Source organism: Eschrichtius robustus, chromosome 12 (assembly GCF_028021215.1).
Source record: "Eschrichtius robustus isolate mEscRob2 chromosome 12, mEscRob2.pri, whole genome shotgun sequence".
Lineage (NCBI taxonomy): Eukaryota > Metazoa > Chordata > Mammalia > Artiodactyla > Eschrichtiidae > Eschrichtius > Eschrichtius robustus.
This window is the reverse complement of record NC_090835.1, coordinates 5,094,377-5,111,814: the sequence shown is the minus strand read 5'-3', so window position 1 is coordinate 5,111,814 and position 17,438 is coordinate 5,094,377. Positions and strand designations below refer to the sequence as shown.

Below are 17,438 nucleotides of genomic sequence, written 5' to 3'. Positions count from 1 at the left end.
CTTCTCTCTTATAGTTGAGCATCTGCCATGATGGGAGAAAAGACTGGGAAATCTGGGAGGTAATGGGAATAACTGTAGTATTCTGAAACAAATGTAATGATAGTTGTGGTTAATTTTTTGTGTTGCTTTAATAGTATTAAAAACAGATTATACTTTACTTATATATATCAGTAGTTTCTACTTTATTTTTTTAAAATTTTGGGGGGTATAGTTGATTTACAAATTTGTGTTAGTTTCAGGTAGACAGCAAAGTGAATCAGTTATACATGTACATATATCCACTCTTATTTTTTTTTTTAGATTCTTTTCCCATATAGGCCATTACAGAGTATTGAGTAGAGTTCCCTGTGCTATACAGCAGGTTCTTATTAGTTATCTATTTTATATATAGTAGTTTCTACTTTTAATGTAAGAAAATTCTGATTTCTGGATATGGAACTTAAGTGGTATATCAGAATTTAGATATATGTCCTTTTTTCTCTTTACTATGCAAAAATGAGTAGAACACTCTCCTTGACTTTATGCAGCATACAATATGTGGATTAAGCAAATATTTTAAAGTTCCACAAAACTTCATGTATCCATAGTAACATAAGCGAGTAAAACTTTCTACTTTTTAAACCTGTATCTAAAGTCAGGCTTATGATTTGGAATGTCGACTTGAGGGAAGGACTGTAGAAGACCCATGTTTTCATGAACTGTAGCACTAACTCAGTAACATCATGGAAGACAGCCCTGTTTGAAGAAATAGTTCTTAATTTGGCTCTCATTGGTTGACTGGCTCACAAAAAATAATTTTGATGTAATTTGGTAGTATTATATTTGTCAAGAATTAGTCAGTTCTTTCCAAAATAATTATGGGTTCAAGAGATATAAAATGCCAAAGTAATCAAATTAAATCCGAAGTCTCATGTCATCATATACCCTGTTTTTTTTTTTCTTTTACCTTTTCCTCTCTCCAAACTAATCTGGTTAAGAAGATATAATATTTGAAGTCAGTCTTCATCTATAAGGACTCCAAAGCATCTGTGAAAATTAAATTTTTGTTCCATCATGCAGATGTTTGGTTTTTATAGCAGAAATCAAGATATTTGGGAATCACTAATTGAACTGATCTTCTACCCTTTAAAAATAGTTTACAAAATTATATTTGTATCATAATATGGGGCCATTTCCTCTAAAGGCAAGAATGTATTTTGAATAGATCCATCAGCTATACTAGACAGGATGGAAATTTGGTCCAACTTTCCTCAACAGTTGATTACATCTGCTGTGTATACAACTGCAGTCATTAATTGCAAGATAGTTTGCTGGTTTAATTCCATCAGTTTCCTTTTTATTTCAGACTTCATAAAACATAAGGGTACATTTTCAATTCAAGGGTTATATTTTAGGTGATGCAATCAAGTTGCAATAAAGTTTTTTTTTTTTGGCTGCGTTGGGGCTTCGTTGCTGCATGCAGGCTTTCTCTAGTTGTGGCGAGCAGGGGCTACTCTTTGTTGTGGTGCACGGGCTTCTCATTGCGGTGGCTTCTCCCATTGCAGAGCACGGGCTCTAGGCACGCGGGTTTCAGTAGTTGTGGCACGCGGGCTCAGTAGCTGTGGCTCACGGTCTCTAGAGCACAGGCTCAGTAGTTGTGGCTCACAGGCTTAGTTGCTCTGCGGCATGTGGGATCTTCCCGGACCAGGGCTCGAACCCGTGTCCCCTGCATTGGCAGGCAGATTCTTAACCACTGTGCCACCAGGGAAGCCTGCAATAAACTTATTTTATCTTTATGAAGAAATCTTTGACTTTAAGGTCATTATTACTAAGACTGCCTAGGAAAGGAGGCCAGTTTTGCTTTTAATGCTATTTATTTTTTTGTCCTTTAAAACTTGTCACTTTTCATATTGAAGAAAAATATATTTCCTAGTGCTTGCACACATTCACATAAAATACATCTCCTATTTCTTATTATTTATAAGCAAATACTATTTAAAGTCCAACCTATATAGTATTGATGGTATAATTTTACCTTTCCAGAAAAGTCAAAGAAAGCTATCATGAACTTGATAATAAGGTCATCTTTTGGCTTCTTATGACAATTAGCTTACTCTATTCAGAGAGAGGAGCAGTCTTGGTAGAGTGTTTGGTTAGTTCATGCACAGGCAAAAAGAAAGAAAGAAAGAAAGGAAGAAAGGAAGGAAGGAAGAAAGAAAGAAAGGTGGGGGGAGAGAGAGAGAGAAAGAAAGAAAGAAAGAAATTAAATGTCATGGCATCAAACACATGCAGTTCAGCATTTACAGGTTTGCAAACATGATTAAGAAAATCCTTTTTCATGGGTTTTGATGGGAATGGGTTGCACAGAAAAGAAAACATCCATTTGATCTATACACATGAAGGGGAACTCAACAAGTAGGTTTTGATTAGTTCTGTCTATTATCCTGATGAAGGAAACATTTCCAAATACAAAGTTTTCTAGGATATTGTAGTAACTACTTAAAATTCCTTGCTCTGGCCAGTGTGAGGCCAACAGTAATGAGGTTTCCGTTCTTATAGAAAGTCTTTTTCTTAATGGTTTATGTGAATTGACCTCAATGTAATAACCGACCAACTTATCAAAAGAGGTTTCTAGGGTTATACCCAGATCAGCTCCCTTTTTTTTTTTAATACTATTTTTGGTATTTTCTTTTTTTAAAATTTATTTTTATTTTATTTTATATTAATATTTTATATTAATATTTATTTTATTTTTGGCTGTATTGGGTGTTCCATTGCTGTGTGCGGGCTTTCTCTAGTTGCAGCGAGCGGGGGCTACTCTTCATTGCAGTGCGCGGACTTCTCATTGCGGTGGCTTCTCGTGTTGTGGAGCACGGGCTCTAGGAGCGCGGGCTTCAGTAGTCGTGGCACGCAGGCTCCGTAGTTGTGGCTCGCGGCTCCAGAGCGCAGGCTCAGTAGTTGTTGCGCACGGGCTTAGTTGCTCCACAGCATGTGGGATCTTCCCAGTCCAGGACTCAAACCCGTGTCTCCTGCACTGGCAGGCGGGGTCTTAACCACTGTGCCACCAGGGAAGCCCCCAGGATCAAGCTCCTTGCTATTCACAGTACACACGAGAAGAAATAAACATCCCCCAAAGTGTATTCTCTCCATTCTGTGTTACTTTTCCTTCTGCTCTTTGGTCTCTGTTCAGTCCCTTCAGGGCATTTAGTTTCCCCGTTAGCCATCCGCTCCCACCTTTGAAGGAGACTTTGAAGTCACCTTCAAGGATCCAACACCCAGGTGTTGGATTGATACGCTTTGGGAAGAAAGTGTTTGTTTTTCTATAATGATCAAGATAAACGAAGTTCCACCTATTTTGGTATTTAACAATCCATCATTTCTAGACCATGGTTCAATCCTGCTGACAGCTCGAAGTCTTCCTGAGTTGTCCCGAACACAATCGGCTCAATGCCCTGTCTAGACACTGCCTATAGAGGAAAGCTCTAAGTGAAAGTAAAGCAGAAATAAAGAACCAAATTCCTAAGTGATCATTGTATCAGCTACTACTTGTTTTACACTTTGAAATAGTGATGCTGGTATCTGTAGAATCTTAATAAAAATACTCTTGTATATTAATGTTGCTTCTTCAGTCAAATGGATACTCATACACATTTTTATAGTTTTTCAAAGTACAATTTCTGTTTTAAAGTCCTGCTGTCAAGATCCCTGACATTAATCATATTTTTAAAATGTGTCCTCTTTATTTTTAATAGGATAATTTAGTCATTAAGAATTTTGACTAGTGAATATTTAATATTCAAGAGCTGCTTTTCGTATGAACTAAATAATAAAATAATAAGTTTAGGCTGTGCATTTTTAAAAAATCTGAAGTAAAGAAGAGTTGACTTATATTACTTATGAGTCATTCAGCTAGGTTTCCCCATACCATTCAATTTGGACAAAAATAATAATTTTTATAAATGTAAAAAGTCAGTGAAACCTTAGCTTTACTGATTAGGATATCCTATTATATAAATGATGGATTTTTTTCTTATATTGGAAAAAAAGCGACAACTTTCAAAATAATTTTTTAGCAGCTTCATAAAATGCTAGAAAAATGGTTTCACAGATTTTTGTGTCATTCAGCATTTTTAAGGTAGTTCTCTCCTTCCTTGTAAACAGAAGCACTATGTATATAGCAAAAAAAGAAAAGCCTGAATGGCAAATAAATTTAAACTGCAACATGTTACTTTTTGTTTCTTTCATCTTCTTTGTGGTGTGAGGAAAAATTACCCAAATGTTAACTTTCAGAAAATATAACAAAGTAAAAAGTCCTAAAGGAGCTGTGGTACTTATACCTGCAGGGCATTCATTACCGCCCATAATCTAGCCTTCACCTCCTTTTCCTTCTGCTGCCCTTTCCACTTACATTTCAGACAAACTGCGTACTTTGCTGTTCCTGCAAAGTGCCCTGTGATAGAATACCTCTGGGGCTCTGCGTATTGTGTCCTTCCGTTCCCTGTCAAAATCCTATGTGGTGCTGAAGGCCCAGTTCAAAAGCCTTCTTTTCCATCCGACTTCTAATTCCCCATTCTTCCTCTTCTGTGTGTTTCTTACCTTTCCTGTAGCACCACATTCTTATAAAGCGAGGGAGTGATCAGACCTGTATTACCAAAAACCAAACTACTGACAGCTAAAAAGGAGAAGTTAGAGAGGGAAAAATCGGGGAGATCCATCGGAAGACCAATGCAATATTGTGATCTAAAACATTGGGAACGGTGAGAAGAAATGGCATTGAGAGAAATATCTCAGCAGTGACCAATGAATACAAGTGTCCAAGGAGAGAGGGGTTGTCAAAGATTATTCGAGGTGTCTAGTTTGGGTGATAGAGTGAATTAATCAAGAAAGGAACACAGGAAGAGGAGACAGTTTGGAGGGGAAAATGAAAAGTTTGATTTTATGTTGCATTTGAGGTATTTATGGAATATCCAGCATCCATGTGCAAAGGAACACAGGAAGAAGTGAAAAATAAGGGTCCAAATCTCAGGGAAGAGAGGGCAGGAGTCCTTAGCACGTTTTCTGAGTTAGAGAGAAGGTCAAACTAGGAATAGCAGAATGTAAGTGAAGGAAGAGGCACCGTCAAAGACGTCTGGAAAATAGCAGCCAGAAAGCTAGGAGAGCCAGAAAAGCACAAACCAGTGCGAGAAAAATTTGAAATAAGAGGGTGGAGAAGGTCAACAGTATTAACGGCTGGGAGGGAGCTGGGAAGCTCAAGCAGAATGAGCACTTAGAAGAGGCCCCTAGATCTGACTGTGAGGAAAGCTTTGGATCCTTTTAAGAGCGAAGTTCTGGTGAATTTAGATGAGGAAAAACTAGATTGCAGTGGGTTGGGAAATAAATAGTAAGACAGAAAGGGAAGACGACTCTTTCACTAAGTCCAGTGGTGGAGGAAAGAGCATGAGGGGGAGATCATGCCAGGGTCAGAAGCTTAAACTCGGCTTAGGTGGAAAGGAAGGTGCTGGTAAAGAGCGGTCCATGAGAGAGAGAATAATCCGTGTATATTTAGGCTCTTTTATATCTGGGATCTACTAGACGCGTCCCTTTCATCCTTGTGTCTCCCAGCCCCGTCTGTCAAGCCAGTGTCTTCCATCAAACAGGTGTTCAGTGAATGAATTAAATGTTGTCAAGTAAGACTTCAGGGTCAGAAGGTGAGGCTGACGTGTCTTGCTCATCTCGACCTTGGAAAGAAACCTAGGCAAATGTTTAAATATTCTTTACACATAGTTTGAAAAATGTTACCCCAACTGAAAAATTACTTAATAGTGGTGATAAGGCTGCTCCTCGTTTTACTTTAGAGGAGCTGGAAAATAAAGTGATAGTTATTAGGTTGCCAAATCCTGCAAAACCTCTAAATGCGCACATTTTTTTTTCCTCAAGAAAGAGAGGTGGAAAAACATAACTTATTGGCAAAAGTCATATGAAAAGCAATAGTGTTATATAAGTCTCGTTTACAGGCTACAGCTGTTGTAAAATCAACATGTTAAAAGTGGAAAACTGACCATGAGACGAAGCCTTACTCATTGTCAAAAGCCTGATATGACTGCAAGTTCACCCCTTAGATGTTAAAGGACAAAAACATTTTTAGTAAGACTCAACTTAATTCATTTGCCCCCACCACGTTCATTACAGCATTATTTACAATAGCCAAGAAATGGAAACAACCTAAGTGTCCATTGATGAATAAAAGGATAAAAGAGGTTGTGATGTATATATCTACAATAATGCAGTCATTCATCCTGCCGTTTCTCTTCCTCTGTAGCCATCAGGTTTGGGCGGATGCCACAGGCCGAGAAGGAGAAGCTGTTGGCGGAGATCTCCAGTGATATCGACCAGCTGAACCCAGAGTCTGCTGATCTCCGGGCCCTGGCAAAACATTTGTATGACTCGTACATAAAGTCCTTCCCGCTGACCAAAGCAAAGGCGAGGGCGATCTTGACAGGAAAGACAACAGACAAATCAGTTAGTTCTCTTCTACTGTCTTCATTTGGGGTGGCTGGGTTTGTTGTTGTTGTTTTCCCTTTGAGTAAATGACTTACCATGTTACACACAGACACACACACACATGCGGAATACCACTCAGCTGTTGGCTGGTACCGACCACAGGCTGAGTCTCAAACAGAGGAAAGGAAGTGTTTTCAGATAGGGTAAGTAAACATTTTGAAAAGGGAAAAACTCCTTCAAGTTCTCCTAATAAAATTTTTGAGAATAGTGTAAAAAGTACAGGTCATCTTAACTTGAACAAATGAACTCTGACCTCCCTCATCCCACCACGCTCTTTCAGGATCCGTGTCTTTTCTTGGCATCAAAATAACTGGCCACATCTATATGCCTTCAAACAGCTCTGCTTTTCTCTGGGAAGGGCCTGACCTAGGTTTGGAAAAGGTAGCTAATCCCATTATTATATCATTCAGAACTACTCAAATTACCTCTTAGAAGTTCTCCGTGGGGTATAAAAATACATTTCAGATATTACTTTCTTTCCTTGCAGCACTGTCTTGATTATTCCTGGGAACTGGAAGCTCTGTCCTTTTATTGTGTGTATGAATTTTATCTTCTTGGAGGCTCTGAGCAGCCGGGGCTACCCCAATGCATTCTCAAACATCTGCAGGCACATTGATGACCACTGTTTAGGAAACCCAGAGTGGGTTATAATGGTGATTGAGTCAAGTTTTCCAAGAAGCAAAATTCTTCCCTGATAGGAAACTGAGAAAGCAACTTGGAATTATATTAAAACAAAATATAACTGTGCCTGAATTCTGGTCCCAATCCTGCCATCAACTTGCACTGTGACCTGGGTCACATCTCTGTACCGCAGTTTTCACAGGTAGGGTCTGACTCTGAGTATAATATCTGCAGCAGGTTCCTAGGGTAGTAAGAGCCACAGGACATTCAGAAGACACTGTCCCAGCCCTTGAAAGCCTTCTTATGCTGTCGTTTATTTTCAAATGAACCCCTGCAGGAAAGGTGTGCGATTACTGGACAGAAATGTGTAACTCTTTCCGCACTCAGTTATATTTTGGGAAAAGTTTTATCACCCATTAATGTATTTTAATGACTATCTCAAGATGGGTTTTTTTTTTTCCCCCTTTTAGCTAAACCATAAGAGTAGAATCAGCTAATAGAAAAAGAAAACTTCTGTGGGATATTGCTGCATAAAAAGCCAAATATCAAGAAGGGCAGTAGGTTTTCTGACAGTATTATACCTGTATCCAGTTGTTTATAATTTTTTTTAATTCTTGCATACTTATTATGTTCAAGACCCATGACCACCTTACAGCTGCTATTATTATCCTCTTTTTAAAGATGAGGAAACTGAAGTCCAGAGAGGTTGAACGCTTTGCCCTGAGGTCACAGAGTTAGCATGTGGAAGACGCGACACCAGAACGCAGGCCCTGTGCCTCCCACTCGAGTGTGTTCTCCTCCCTGAAGCCAGTCCTGCCCATCGGCCAGCAGTGGCCAGGTTGACATAGACACTGTGGAAGCTTCACCTTGGGAAAGCATTCTGAGTTATGGTTTATTTTTATGAATATTTAGAATGGCAGGAATTTTCCACCTTGTTCTGCTGTCCCAGTACATTCACAGTCAGGAAATTTTCCTTGTGCTGTTTTGTTCTTGAATTCTAGTGAGGAGGGCTACTGTCTTCCATAGGGCAGGGCGACGGAGTATAGGTCATGGTAAAGCTGAGACTACGTATTCTTTAAATGAAAAAATCAGGGCACAGCAAAACAAAAGCAAATGACCTCTCCATAGTTTATTTGACTACGGAAAGTAAACTGTGTTCATTTAAAGGCAGAGAAACAAAAGGCAGATCAGGGTGACACAGCTAAATAGGGTTAACAATTGAAGGCAGCTTGCGACAGCTCGCTGAGAGCCCATGTGGGACAGGGAGCCGAACCGGAGACCCTGAGCTGGGAGAGGTTTGATGACAGGGGGACAGCCCACAGCACAGTGTTTACTCCACAGTTTGCCTTGAGCCATTTAGTTTCCAGGAACTGCTTTCTCACCTTCTTTTAATCTCCCAGTCCAGACCTGCGGTCCACACTGGAAATCCTATTAATTTAATAGTACCTGAAAGATAAGAGGAAAGCATTTAAAAAACAAATTTCCTCAGTAGTCAAGATTTTAAATTTACACTCCCAGTGGCCAGCATACTGTTCTGCGTGTTACTCAGGGGCCCACAGCCCGATCCACTGTAAATCACTTTAAAAGCTCACTCCAATTGACTCCTTGGCTCTATGAGTTGAAACTAAGGTAATTGTAGGCTTTTTATGGGATAAATAGGTATTAAGCTCTTTTAAGGGAAGGGGCTGCAAAATGCTTGATTATAGGCTTCTCAAGTTTGTCCTTTTTCCCTCTGTAGTAACTAGGACTGTGCTTTGCCTGTAATGGTTACTCAGAATGTATTTGCTTAATTGAATTAAAAGCTGCTGCCTATGCCCTTTGAAATTCTGGACTTTTCATCAGAGGGCCTCTAACCCAAGATTTTCTCTCCAACCCGGGCACCATTAAAGATCTGGATAGAGGCAAAATTGCCTCTTGTTAGGGTCTGGGAAGGAAAAAGAGACTGGGCCAAATTAGAATAGTCCATCCCCTGATGACACAAAACTGCAATAGAATTGTTTGGCTCTCTCTTTTCTCCTTATCTTGCAAAAATCAAATTAAGCACTAGTGGAAAGAAATAGTTCAGAGAGGAATATGCGAAAGGGAAAAAAAATCAAAATGTGACTTCCAGTGAGACTAGAGATTTGTTCTTTATCTTACGTGGTCATGTTATTCATTTGATAGCATCTGTCTCAGGGCTGTTATGTTATCGCTTGGCCAGGACTTTTGAAAGTTAAGATTTGCATTGATAGGAGAACTTTTGCAGAAGTGTGGACTCTTGAGAAGGTGGGGGATGTGGAAGAGGGGCCGTGGCTGGTGCGATAGAGCAGTTTGCTTCTCACTGTACACCCTGCTTGAACTGATGTCGTTAGGGTTGGTTCAGTCAAGCCTGGGGGAGGCTACTCAGCATAGTGGATGGATGACCAGTTACCCAGAACCTTTGGAAAAGGAAATGACTTTATTGAAGAGGCCATTCTTTAAATTTATCTTCCTGCTCATTTTAGCCATTGCCTAGGCCCAGCTCCAGCATTTGCCTCCAGGCCAACCAGGGCTTCTCCCTTCCCCACTAAATTCTCTTCTATCTCTTATTCGCTGGTGCCACCTTGCAGAACAGAACAGATAAATGAACAGATAAATTAAATGCCCCTTCTCCCCTCCTATCTTTTTAACTTAGATATCATATCTTTGGGATATGATTGGCCCTACTTTCATTGTCTTGCCGCAAAGAATAATGCTTGGGAACTTTAGGCTTAGGGAAAGATGGGAAATGGACTCAGTGGATGTGATCACCAGAGAAGAAAATTTAGGAGCACTAGGCCTTTTAGCCACCCTCAGATAGGAATGGAACCGACTCTCCGCACAGTCTACTTCCTTTTCAATGGCTTGTTCCAGCCCAGCCCCTTCTTTGAGAGAACCTACTGAACTCTAAAAACCACAGATATGCTAGAGCGAGGCTGCTTATCTCCTGAAGGCAACCTGAGAACTGAATGGACTTTGGAAGTTCCCAGTGTTTGACTACTCCCCTGATGCGATGATCGCACTGGGTGTGTCAGTTGTCACGTGATCCCATGTTTGTTGATGAAAATAAACAGAGAGTGGTTTTCAAAAACCATCTTCAGTGCCATGGTTTGTCATAAAACAATAAATAGAAAAACCCTTGGTGTGTCTGCCAACTTTTCACTCCATATCTGAGACATGGTGAGGCCCTTCCTGGCTGCACTCTGTCTGCAAATAAGGAATAAAGCTTGTTATTTGTACTATGTTGGACTTTGGGTCCCAAAGCATCCCATTGCTTATGATGGATCTATGTGGAGTCACTGTTTTTATAATTACAGGAGCAAACTGGTGCCATCATAAAAACGGTTCTTCTAAATAGTGTGTGAAATATGAACCTTTCAAATAGTAAAACCAGTATTGAAATGTAAACTTTTGTGAAAACAGTTCTGTACCCATTTAAATTTTCGCATCCTAAAATTTACAAGGGCCGTCAAATCTGGTAACTCAAACTGTTGGAAAGATATCTGTCCTTTTAAATCCTACACTTAACAACTAAACAAAGTGTGGTCTCTTTCCCCCTTTCACTGTGGAAAAGCCGGAGTGAGCTGGAATTTGCTTCCCTGGGAAGAAAGATACCAAACAGACCCTCAGAGAAAAGGGCCTTGGGAACCGCAGTATAAAGAGCAGGGTAGTAGTGCTGATTTGTTTCAATGGTGACTAAAGAAGTTGGGCTCCTGGAATCACTAATCCATATGTTCATATTAAAACAATAAATTTCTTTATTTCCAATACTGTCGGGAATATAAAGATATAACAGATCTGAACCAATGGTGTTCTTTCAGACAATAAATTAAAAAGATAATATTCTATATAGTTAAGAAGAAAAACATTTTAATTTTTTTTTCATTTTTAATGATTAGACTCAGTTGGCCAGTACCCTTGTTTGCCAGCTGAGTAACATTTTGGCCAGCAATAGACTTTTCTTTAAGAGCTGTGGCTATGTGCTGGTTCATTAGAGTGTGAATAATTCTTCATTTTAAGTTTTTATTTGTCTTAAATCTCTAAACCATGTAGGAAAACAAGATTATGTTTGAGAAACTTTCAAACTTAACTTCGATCACATACAGCACTTAATTGGCATCTCTAGGAAATAATAGTTCAAAGGACACTGCCTCCAAGATCCCGGCATATAAGAGTTGAAAAGCTCCACTTCCTCCCAGAATAGTCATTGTTTTTAAAAAAGCAAAAGTGAGGAAGTCATGTAGAAAGCAACAGAAAGAGAAAAGAATTAGTCATGAGTGAGGAGATCTGGTTTAGGGTTTGCTATAAATAGCTGTTTGACTTTGGAAAGTCTCGAGTTCAGTTTATTCATACATAGTCAGAGAATGATGATGTAGGTTATTTCTGAAGACCCTTTAGTTCTCTAAACTCCATGGTTCTCAACAAGAGGGAAATAGGAACGACAGGGGAGAAACCAGAAAGAAGTTGAGGAAACCTAACCAATGCATTTTGGATTAACATTCACCCACTGGAGCTAATCAAGGAGAACCATGTGTGTCTCACAAGATGAAAAGTCAGTCAGAAGTATAAAAAGAAAGAAGAAAAGAAGATGAAGAAGATAGGCCCTAAGAATTCAATTTTCTTCCTTGAGCCTTTGCTCTAATCTGTCAGGAAAACTAAGACTAGCAGGAGAGCCCCATGGGATGGGGCACACCTTTTTCCAGGCCAGTTTTAACTCTGACGTGGTTACCAGATGATTGAATTCTGCGCTAATTTCAATCTCCCAAATTGGAGAAATCACCAGAATAATCTGTGCTTTCTTAGTTGATTTTCTCATTTATCTCCTCTAGCTTGCCGTTTGATTATTCAAAAGGAGCTGTAAACTTAGAGCATTCATGTATAATCACTAAAACAACTTGTATATTAAAATGCTGATGTTGTTGGACTACTAAGAAACAATATTGTTCTATCTGTCCATTCAAAACAGTAAAGTTTTATTACTCTACTTTGTTTTCATTAGTAAGCCAGCTTCCCCCATGATCTTTGTGTTATACATAGCAGGTGTGCTATAGATCTAGAACTAATTTTAGTTATCTATAAAAACAGTACCCTTAATTCCCATCCCGGTTTTGACATGTGGAGCCGTTTTTGAAAATCAAAACATATCAAAATAAATTACACTGGATGTATCTCTCCAAAGAAAACTAACTTCCTCTTACAGAAACCGTTTTGGTTCCCTGGAGAAACATTGTGTTCAAGTGCAATTTTCTTCATTCCATTCTGACCTTGTTCTGGTGTGTCCAAAATAGGAGAAGTACAAGCACTTATAACAGCCAAAGACCCATTCACCATGAAGCTAATGAAGCTTCAGGGCCTCTCCCTTGTGCTTAGCCCTTCCAATGCTCAAGAAAGGGCCTGAGCTATTTATTCTTATAATTTGTATTACTGAACCCAACAGTTGTTGTAAATGTCCTCAACAATTGTGTGCATTTCAGGCCCCACAAAGCCTGGATCTATCCCTGATAACATCCTAGACATAATTAAGCATTCTTTCCTGTTAAGGAGAGATGCTTATCTAGCCATTTGATATAGCGTCTGAAGATAAATACATTGTTAGCCCCCAACTAAAAGTGTAAAATCATTAAGACCACATTTGAAGAGGATATGGTTCCTCTTAAAATGGCAGATCATCCAGTGATACGGTGCAAGCTAATAGAGAATGTAAGGCTTCCCTTTGCTTTGTAGAAAATACAGAAACATGGAAGTGAAGTACATTTTATGGGGAATATTTTACCAGAAGTGTAATGTTAAATTCATGATCCAAGATAAACTCCACTGGCTGAATTCCACCCGTGGTTTTAAGAGGTCAGCCCTCTGCAAACCAGGTGGGCCACTATCTCTTCGCTGTTTCAGGGTAAGGAGGTCCCAGTGTGAAATGTGCAAGTGAACTGTTTGCAGTCTAAGAATTGGTGAATTGGTGGCAAAGAAAGGCAGATCTCTGGGCACATCGTGTCCGGATCACTCTTGCAGTTTGACAGATCCGCATGGGGGTTGAAAGAATCTATGCAGACTTAAGAAATGCAACGAAAACAGCACAATCAGCTATGACAAGGAAAAACAAAGAAATCCACCTGGGATTCATTTGCATGTCAATACCCATAATTCTCTGCCAGTTCACGTTTTGAAAACGCTGAAGGGATCTTTTTTTTAAAAAAAGAAAAAACTGGAATGGTTTGGCATGATGGTGGGGGCTGCTGATTCTTTTCTGTGTCCTTGAGTGTTTACTGCCAGGAAATCCTGACCAATGCCGATTGCCAAGGGGTTACCAAGTCACATTGTTGTTAAATTGAGAGAGAAAATTAGCAGGATTGTGCCCTATGTGCAACTCTCACAGAATTTCGAAAACAGGAACCCGGGGCTTTATATGAGGGGACAGGGGAAGTCAAGGGGAAGAGTCACAGGATGATTTATCAGGGCATAGTTCCAGATAAATTGCTTACATGGAGGTGGAAGAATTTGATGCATCCATTCTGTGCCAAGAAGCTGAGTGGTTGAGCTCATCCAAAAGTTGAAGTGGGCAGATCGAGGTACCGTCTTTTCATATCTGAAGAGGAGATAATGTTATATCCGTTGTTATTGGTACTCGTACAGGTGCAGGGGGACTCTTCAGGTACCGTCAGATTCTCATGGCAGTAAAGAAAGCCAGGCTCTTGTTAACGTAAATTATAATACGCTACAAAACTCCTGGAGGACAGAAACCACCTCTCCCTAGGTTCTGTTAACGTTTTTCTCATGATTAGAATCTGGCATTCTGGAGAAACTTAGCACGTGTTAACTGAAGTGACTGTTTATCCACTCCATCCTTTTTTTCCTCTCCCGTTAATAATATCAATCTGAAGTGGGAGAGGGGGGGAGCGAAATGCCCAAAACATAGTAAGCACTCTTCACTCCTGGTTTCCTTGAAGACTTAGAGCCACCAGGCGAGCTTACTCTTGGGTTACTCACATCTGTCCTACTTTGTGGTTTTGTATTTGCTAAACAATACAATTGAAGTGAATTTTGGGGTTTAAAAAAGTAACAGTTTCTGGAATAACTCCAGTGAATGGTGTGGAAATAATAGGCAAGTTTGGAAATCTACTCAACATCGAAAACCCCTTAGTATTACTGTTATTTCCTTCAGTGTAGAATAGACTTATTAGTTCGGTGAAGGGAATTCCCTGGCGGTCCAGTGGTCAGGACTCCGCGCTTTCACTGCCAGGGCCCGGGTTCAATCCCTGGTCAGGGAGCTAAGATCCCGCAAGCCATGTGGTGCAGCCAAAAAAAAAGTTTGGTGATGATCATAGACTCCTATAGAGATTAATAGTCAGATTCTCTGAACCAGTGGGTCTTGAAGCTGGCTACTGCTGGCACTCATTGCATCTGCTTCCTCTTGCCAATGAGGAGAGAATTCTCAGCGTCTCTGCTCAAAAGAAATTTTATTTTTAGTATATCAAAGACTTCATGTTTAGTGGACATGTAGTATGCATGCACACTCACAGATACACACACACACACACGCATACATCACAGACGCTACATCTGAGAAGTGCAACTAGCATATCCTCAAGAGAAGAGTTGGAAACTTCCAATGCAATCCACTCCCCTCAGTTGAGAAATTTGAGGCCTAGGAAAGATAAATGACTTTTCTAAAGTCACGTAGTTTACCGCAGAACCAAAGCTGGAACCCAGATACCCTCAACTCTTATTAAGGGTAACTCCTTATGGAGCTCAGTAGATCCACTATATATATAAAGTGTAGCCGCTTCTCATTCAGAGTAGCCTTGAGAATTTCACACGGACCACAAACCTTTGGTTAATTCTATATGAGGAAATGAAAGAGAAAGATCATCTGTGACTAACACAACAGTGCTTTTGAAAGCAGCCTGCTGCAAACCTGAGTAACTGATAAATGTTTTATTGATTCTTGACCCTTAAGGATACATACTTTGAAAAATAAGTTTTTTAATTTGACACTTTTGCAGCTTTTACCCACAGGCCTTACACAGCTGCTCTTTCTGAAACAGATTGCTTCCAGAGCATTAAAAAAAAATGAAACAGACATTTTCTTGGCTCAGTATTTTTAATCTGCTTTCAGACTGATTTTTTTTATAGTTAAGTGTAGTTTACATGCACACTGTGTTTCTTTCAAGATCTGAGTAGATTTATTCTATAATTGCAAGATTACTTTATGTCCAAGTGGGTCTGTTCAACCCTGAGTTGCTGAAATAATTTTTTTATTGAAAGAAGGTTAAAAACATATACCATTGAAAGCCAAAATAAACAGTAGATTTCGTATCATTTGAAAAATCAACAACAAAGACCCTCCAAACAACGGAAATTGGAGCTATTAGCCAGTCACAGGTAAGGTGTTGCAGTATAAGTGGAAGGAAAGGGAGGCCAATATTAGTGAAATATGTTTGGTCCCAGAAGACAATTTGGAGGATTAATCAAGACATGAATATTTTCTCATTATTAATTAAGTGTTTTAGACTTTAAAGATTTTAGTTAGCAAAGCAAGTGTACATTGAAGAAGCTGGGGTGGTGGTGACTGAATTAGAAATCGCCAACTCAGGCATTTTCTCCCTTTTTTCTTTGCAGCCATTTGTTATCTATGACATGAATTCCTTAATGATGGGAGAAGATAAAATCAAGTTCAAGCACATCACCCCCCTGCAGGAGCCGAGCAAAGAAGTGGCCATCCGCATCTTTCAGGGGTGTCAGTTCCGTTCCGTGGAAGCTGTGCAGGAGATCACAGAGTATGCCAAGAGTATTCCTGGGTTTGTAAATCTTGACTTGAATGACCAAGTAACTCTCCTAAAATACGGCGTCCATGAGATCATTTACACGATGCTGGCCTCCTTGATGAATAAAGATGGGGTTCTCATATCCGAGGGCCAAGGATTCATGACGAGGGAGTTTTTAAAGAGCCTGCGAAAGCCCTTTGGTGACTTTATGGAGCCCAAGTTCGAGTTTGCTGTGAAGTTCAATGCACTGGAATTAGATGACAGCGACTTGGCAATATTTATAGCTGTCATTATTCTCAGTGGAGGTAAGCTGCTTCTTTGGATCTTCCGTGAAAGAGGGTGGCGTGGTGGTGGGATGGCTGAAAGAATTTGGACTTTCCTTAGTGTTAGGCTATGTGCCTTTTCTCTCTGCACTTAACCACACTTTTCATATGGAAAATGCCAATGGTATAATGCCATGGGAGTGTAACTACCTATGTGACGTACCGAGAAAGAATATTGTTGACTTTCTGTTTGAAGGCTGTGGGTAACTCAGGTAAATCAGGTACTTTTCTTTTATTCTTCAAAATATTTTTTCTAGTCAAATCCAAACATGGAAGACAAATGCCCTCTTCTCCTTTTTTTTCTCTTTATTGTCTTTTTCCTTTCCTTTCCAGAAGGCCAATCTAGTCTTCATGTAAGTAATGACATATATAACTTTGTAAGACAGTGCTCACTTGGCATAGAGAAAGCACCACTGTGTTTGTGATCAAATTATGGTCTGGCCCCAGCATCAGTGAGGTGTTACTTTGGATTGCTTTCCCAGGATCAGGAATCAAGGAACACACATTTACTGAGCCCTGTCTCCTCTCCCGTGTAGAGTCCTCTGTTGGCTCCCCTTGAAGAACCTTTGTGAGGTGGTTGGCTGTGATTAAGGTTGCAGTCTGAACCAAAGAACACCCAACAGAGAAACAAACTGAGTTGTTTAGCCAGTCATTGTACTTTTGGCCTTGCAAGGACATGATCTAACTAACCAACTCCGACAGCCAGGTTTTATACTAAATCCTACTTTCATTGGCCTTCCACGTTTCCAACTTGAGTAGAAGAAAGTTTTAGTGTCATCTCTCTAATATAAAGATTGTTTTCAAGTGACCAGTTTTCATGACTGAAATAGACTTCGGGCGAGCTTTTTGTGTGTACTCTACAGGATATCCTCTGTGCGTGAAAACTGATGTGTAGGGGACAGTGGTCCTATCGATGTAAGCTGTGTGTAACTAGACAGCATGTTACAAAGAGCAGTCCTTTGTTGTCCAATTACTCCAGCGCAGAACGCTTCTGAAATCAGGTGCATGGTGTATTAGTGATGATAATAGTAGCAAACACTTACTAAGTCCTTACTGTGTGCAGGAAGTGTTCTAGCCACTTCACACACATTCATTTAATTCTCACAACCCCAGTAAGGTAAGTACCGTTTTGCAAACAAGGAAACTAAAGCACTGAAAGGTTCAGTCACTTGCCCAGGATTACCCAGGCAGCAAAGATGGAGCCAGGATGATGAAC

The 17,438-nt window shown here is 39.9% G+C and overlaps 1 protein-coding gene across 1 annotated transcript in view; it reads left to right on the top strand.

The window, feature by feature from the left end:
• Positions 1 to 17,438, top strand: part of PPARG (peroxisome proliferator activated receptor gamma) — a 126,536-nt gene that overhangs the window by 93,759 nt on the left and 15,339 nt on the right. Inside the window, exons 6-7 of the mRNA XM_068557219.1 lie at positions 6,278 to 6,477; positions 15,754 to 16,204. Of these exons, the coding sequence (XP_068413320.1) occupies positions 6,278 to 6,477; positions 15,754 to 16,204 (651 nt within the window). The remainder of the gene's footprint in view (positions 1 to 6,277; positions 6,478 to 15,753; positions 16,205 to 17,438) is intronic.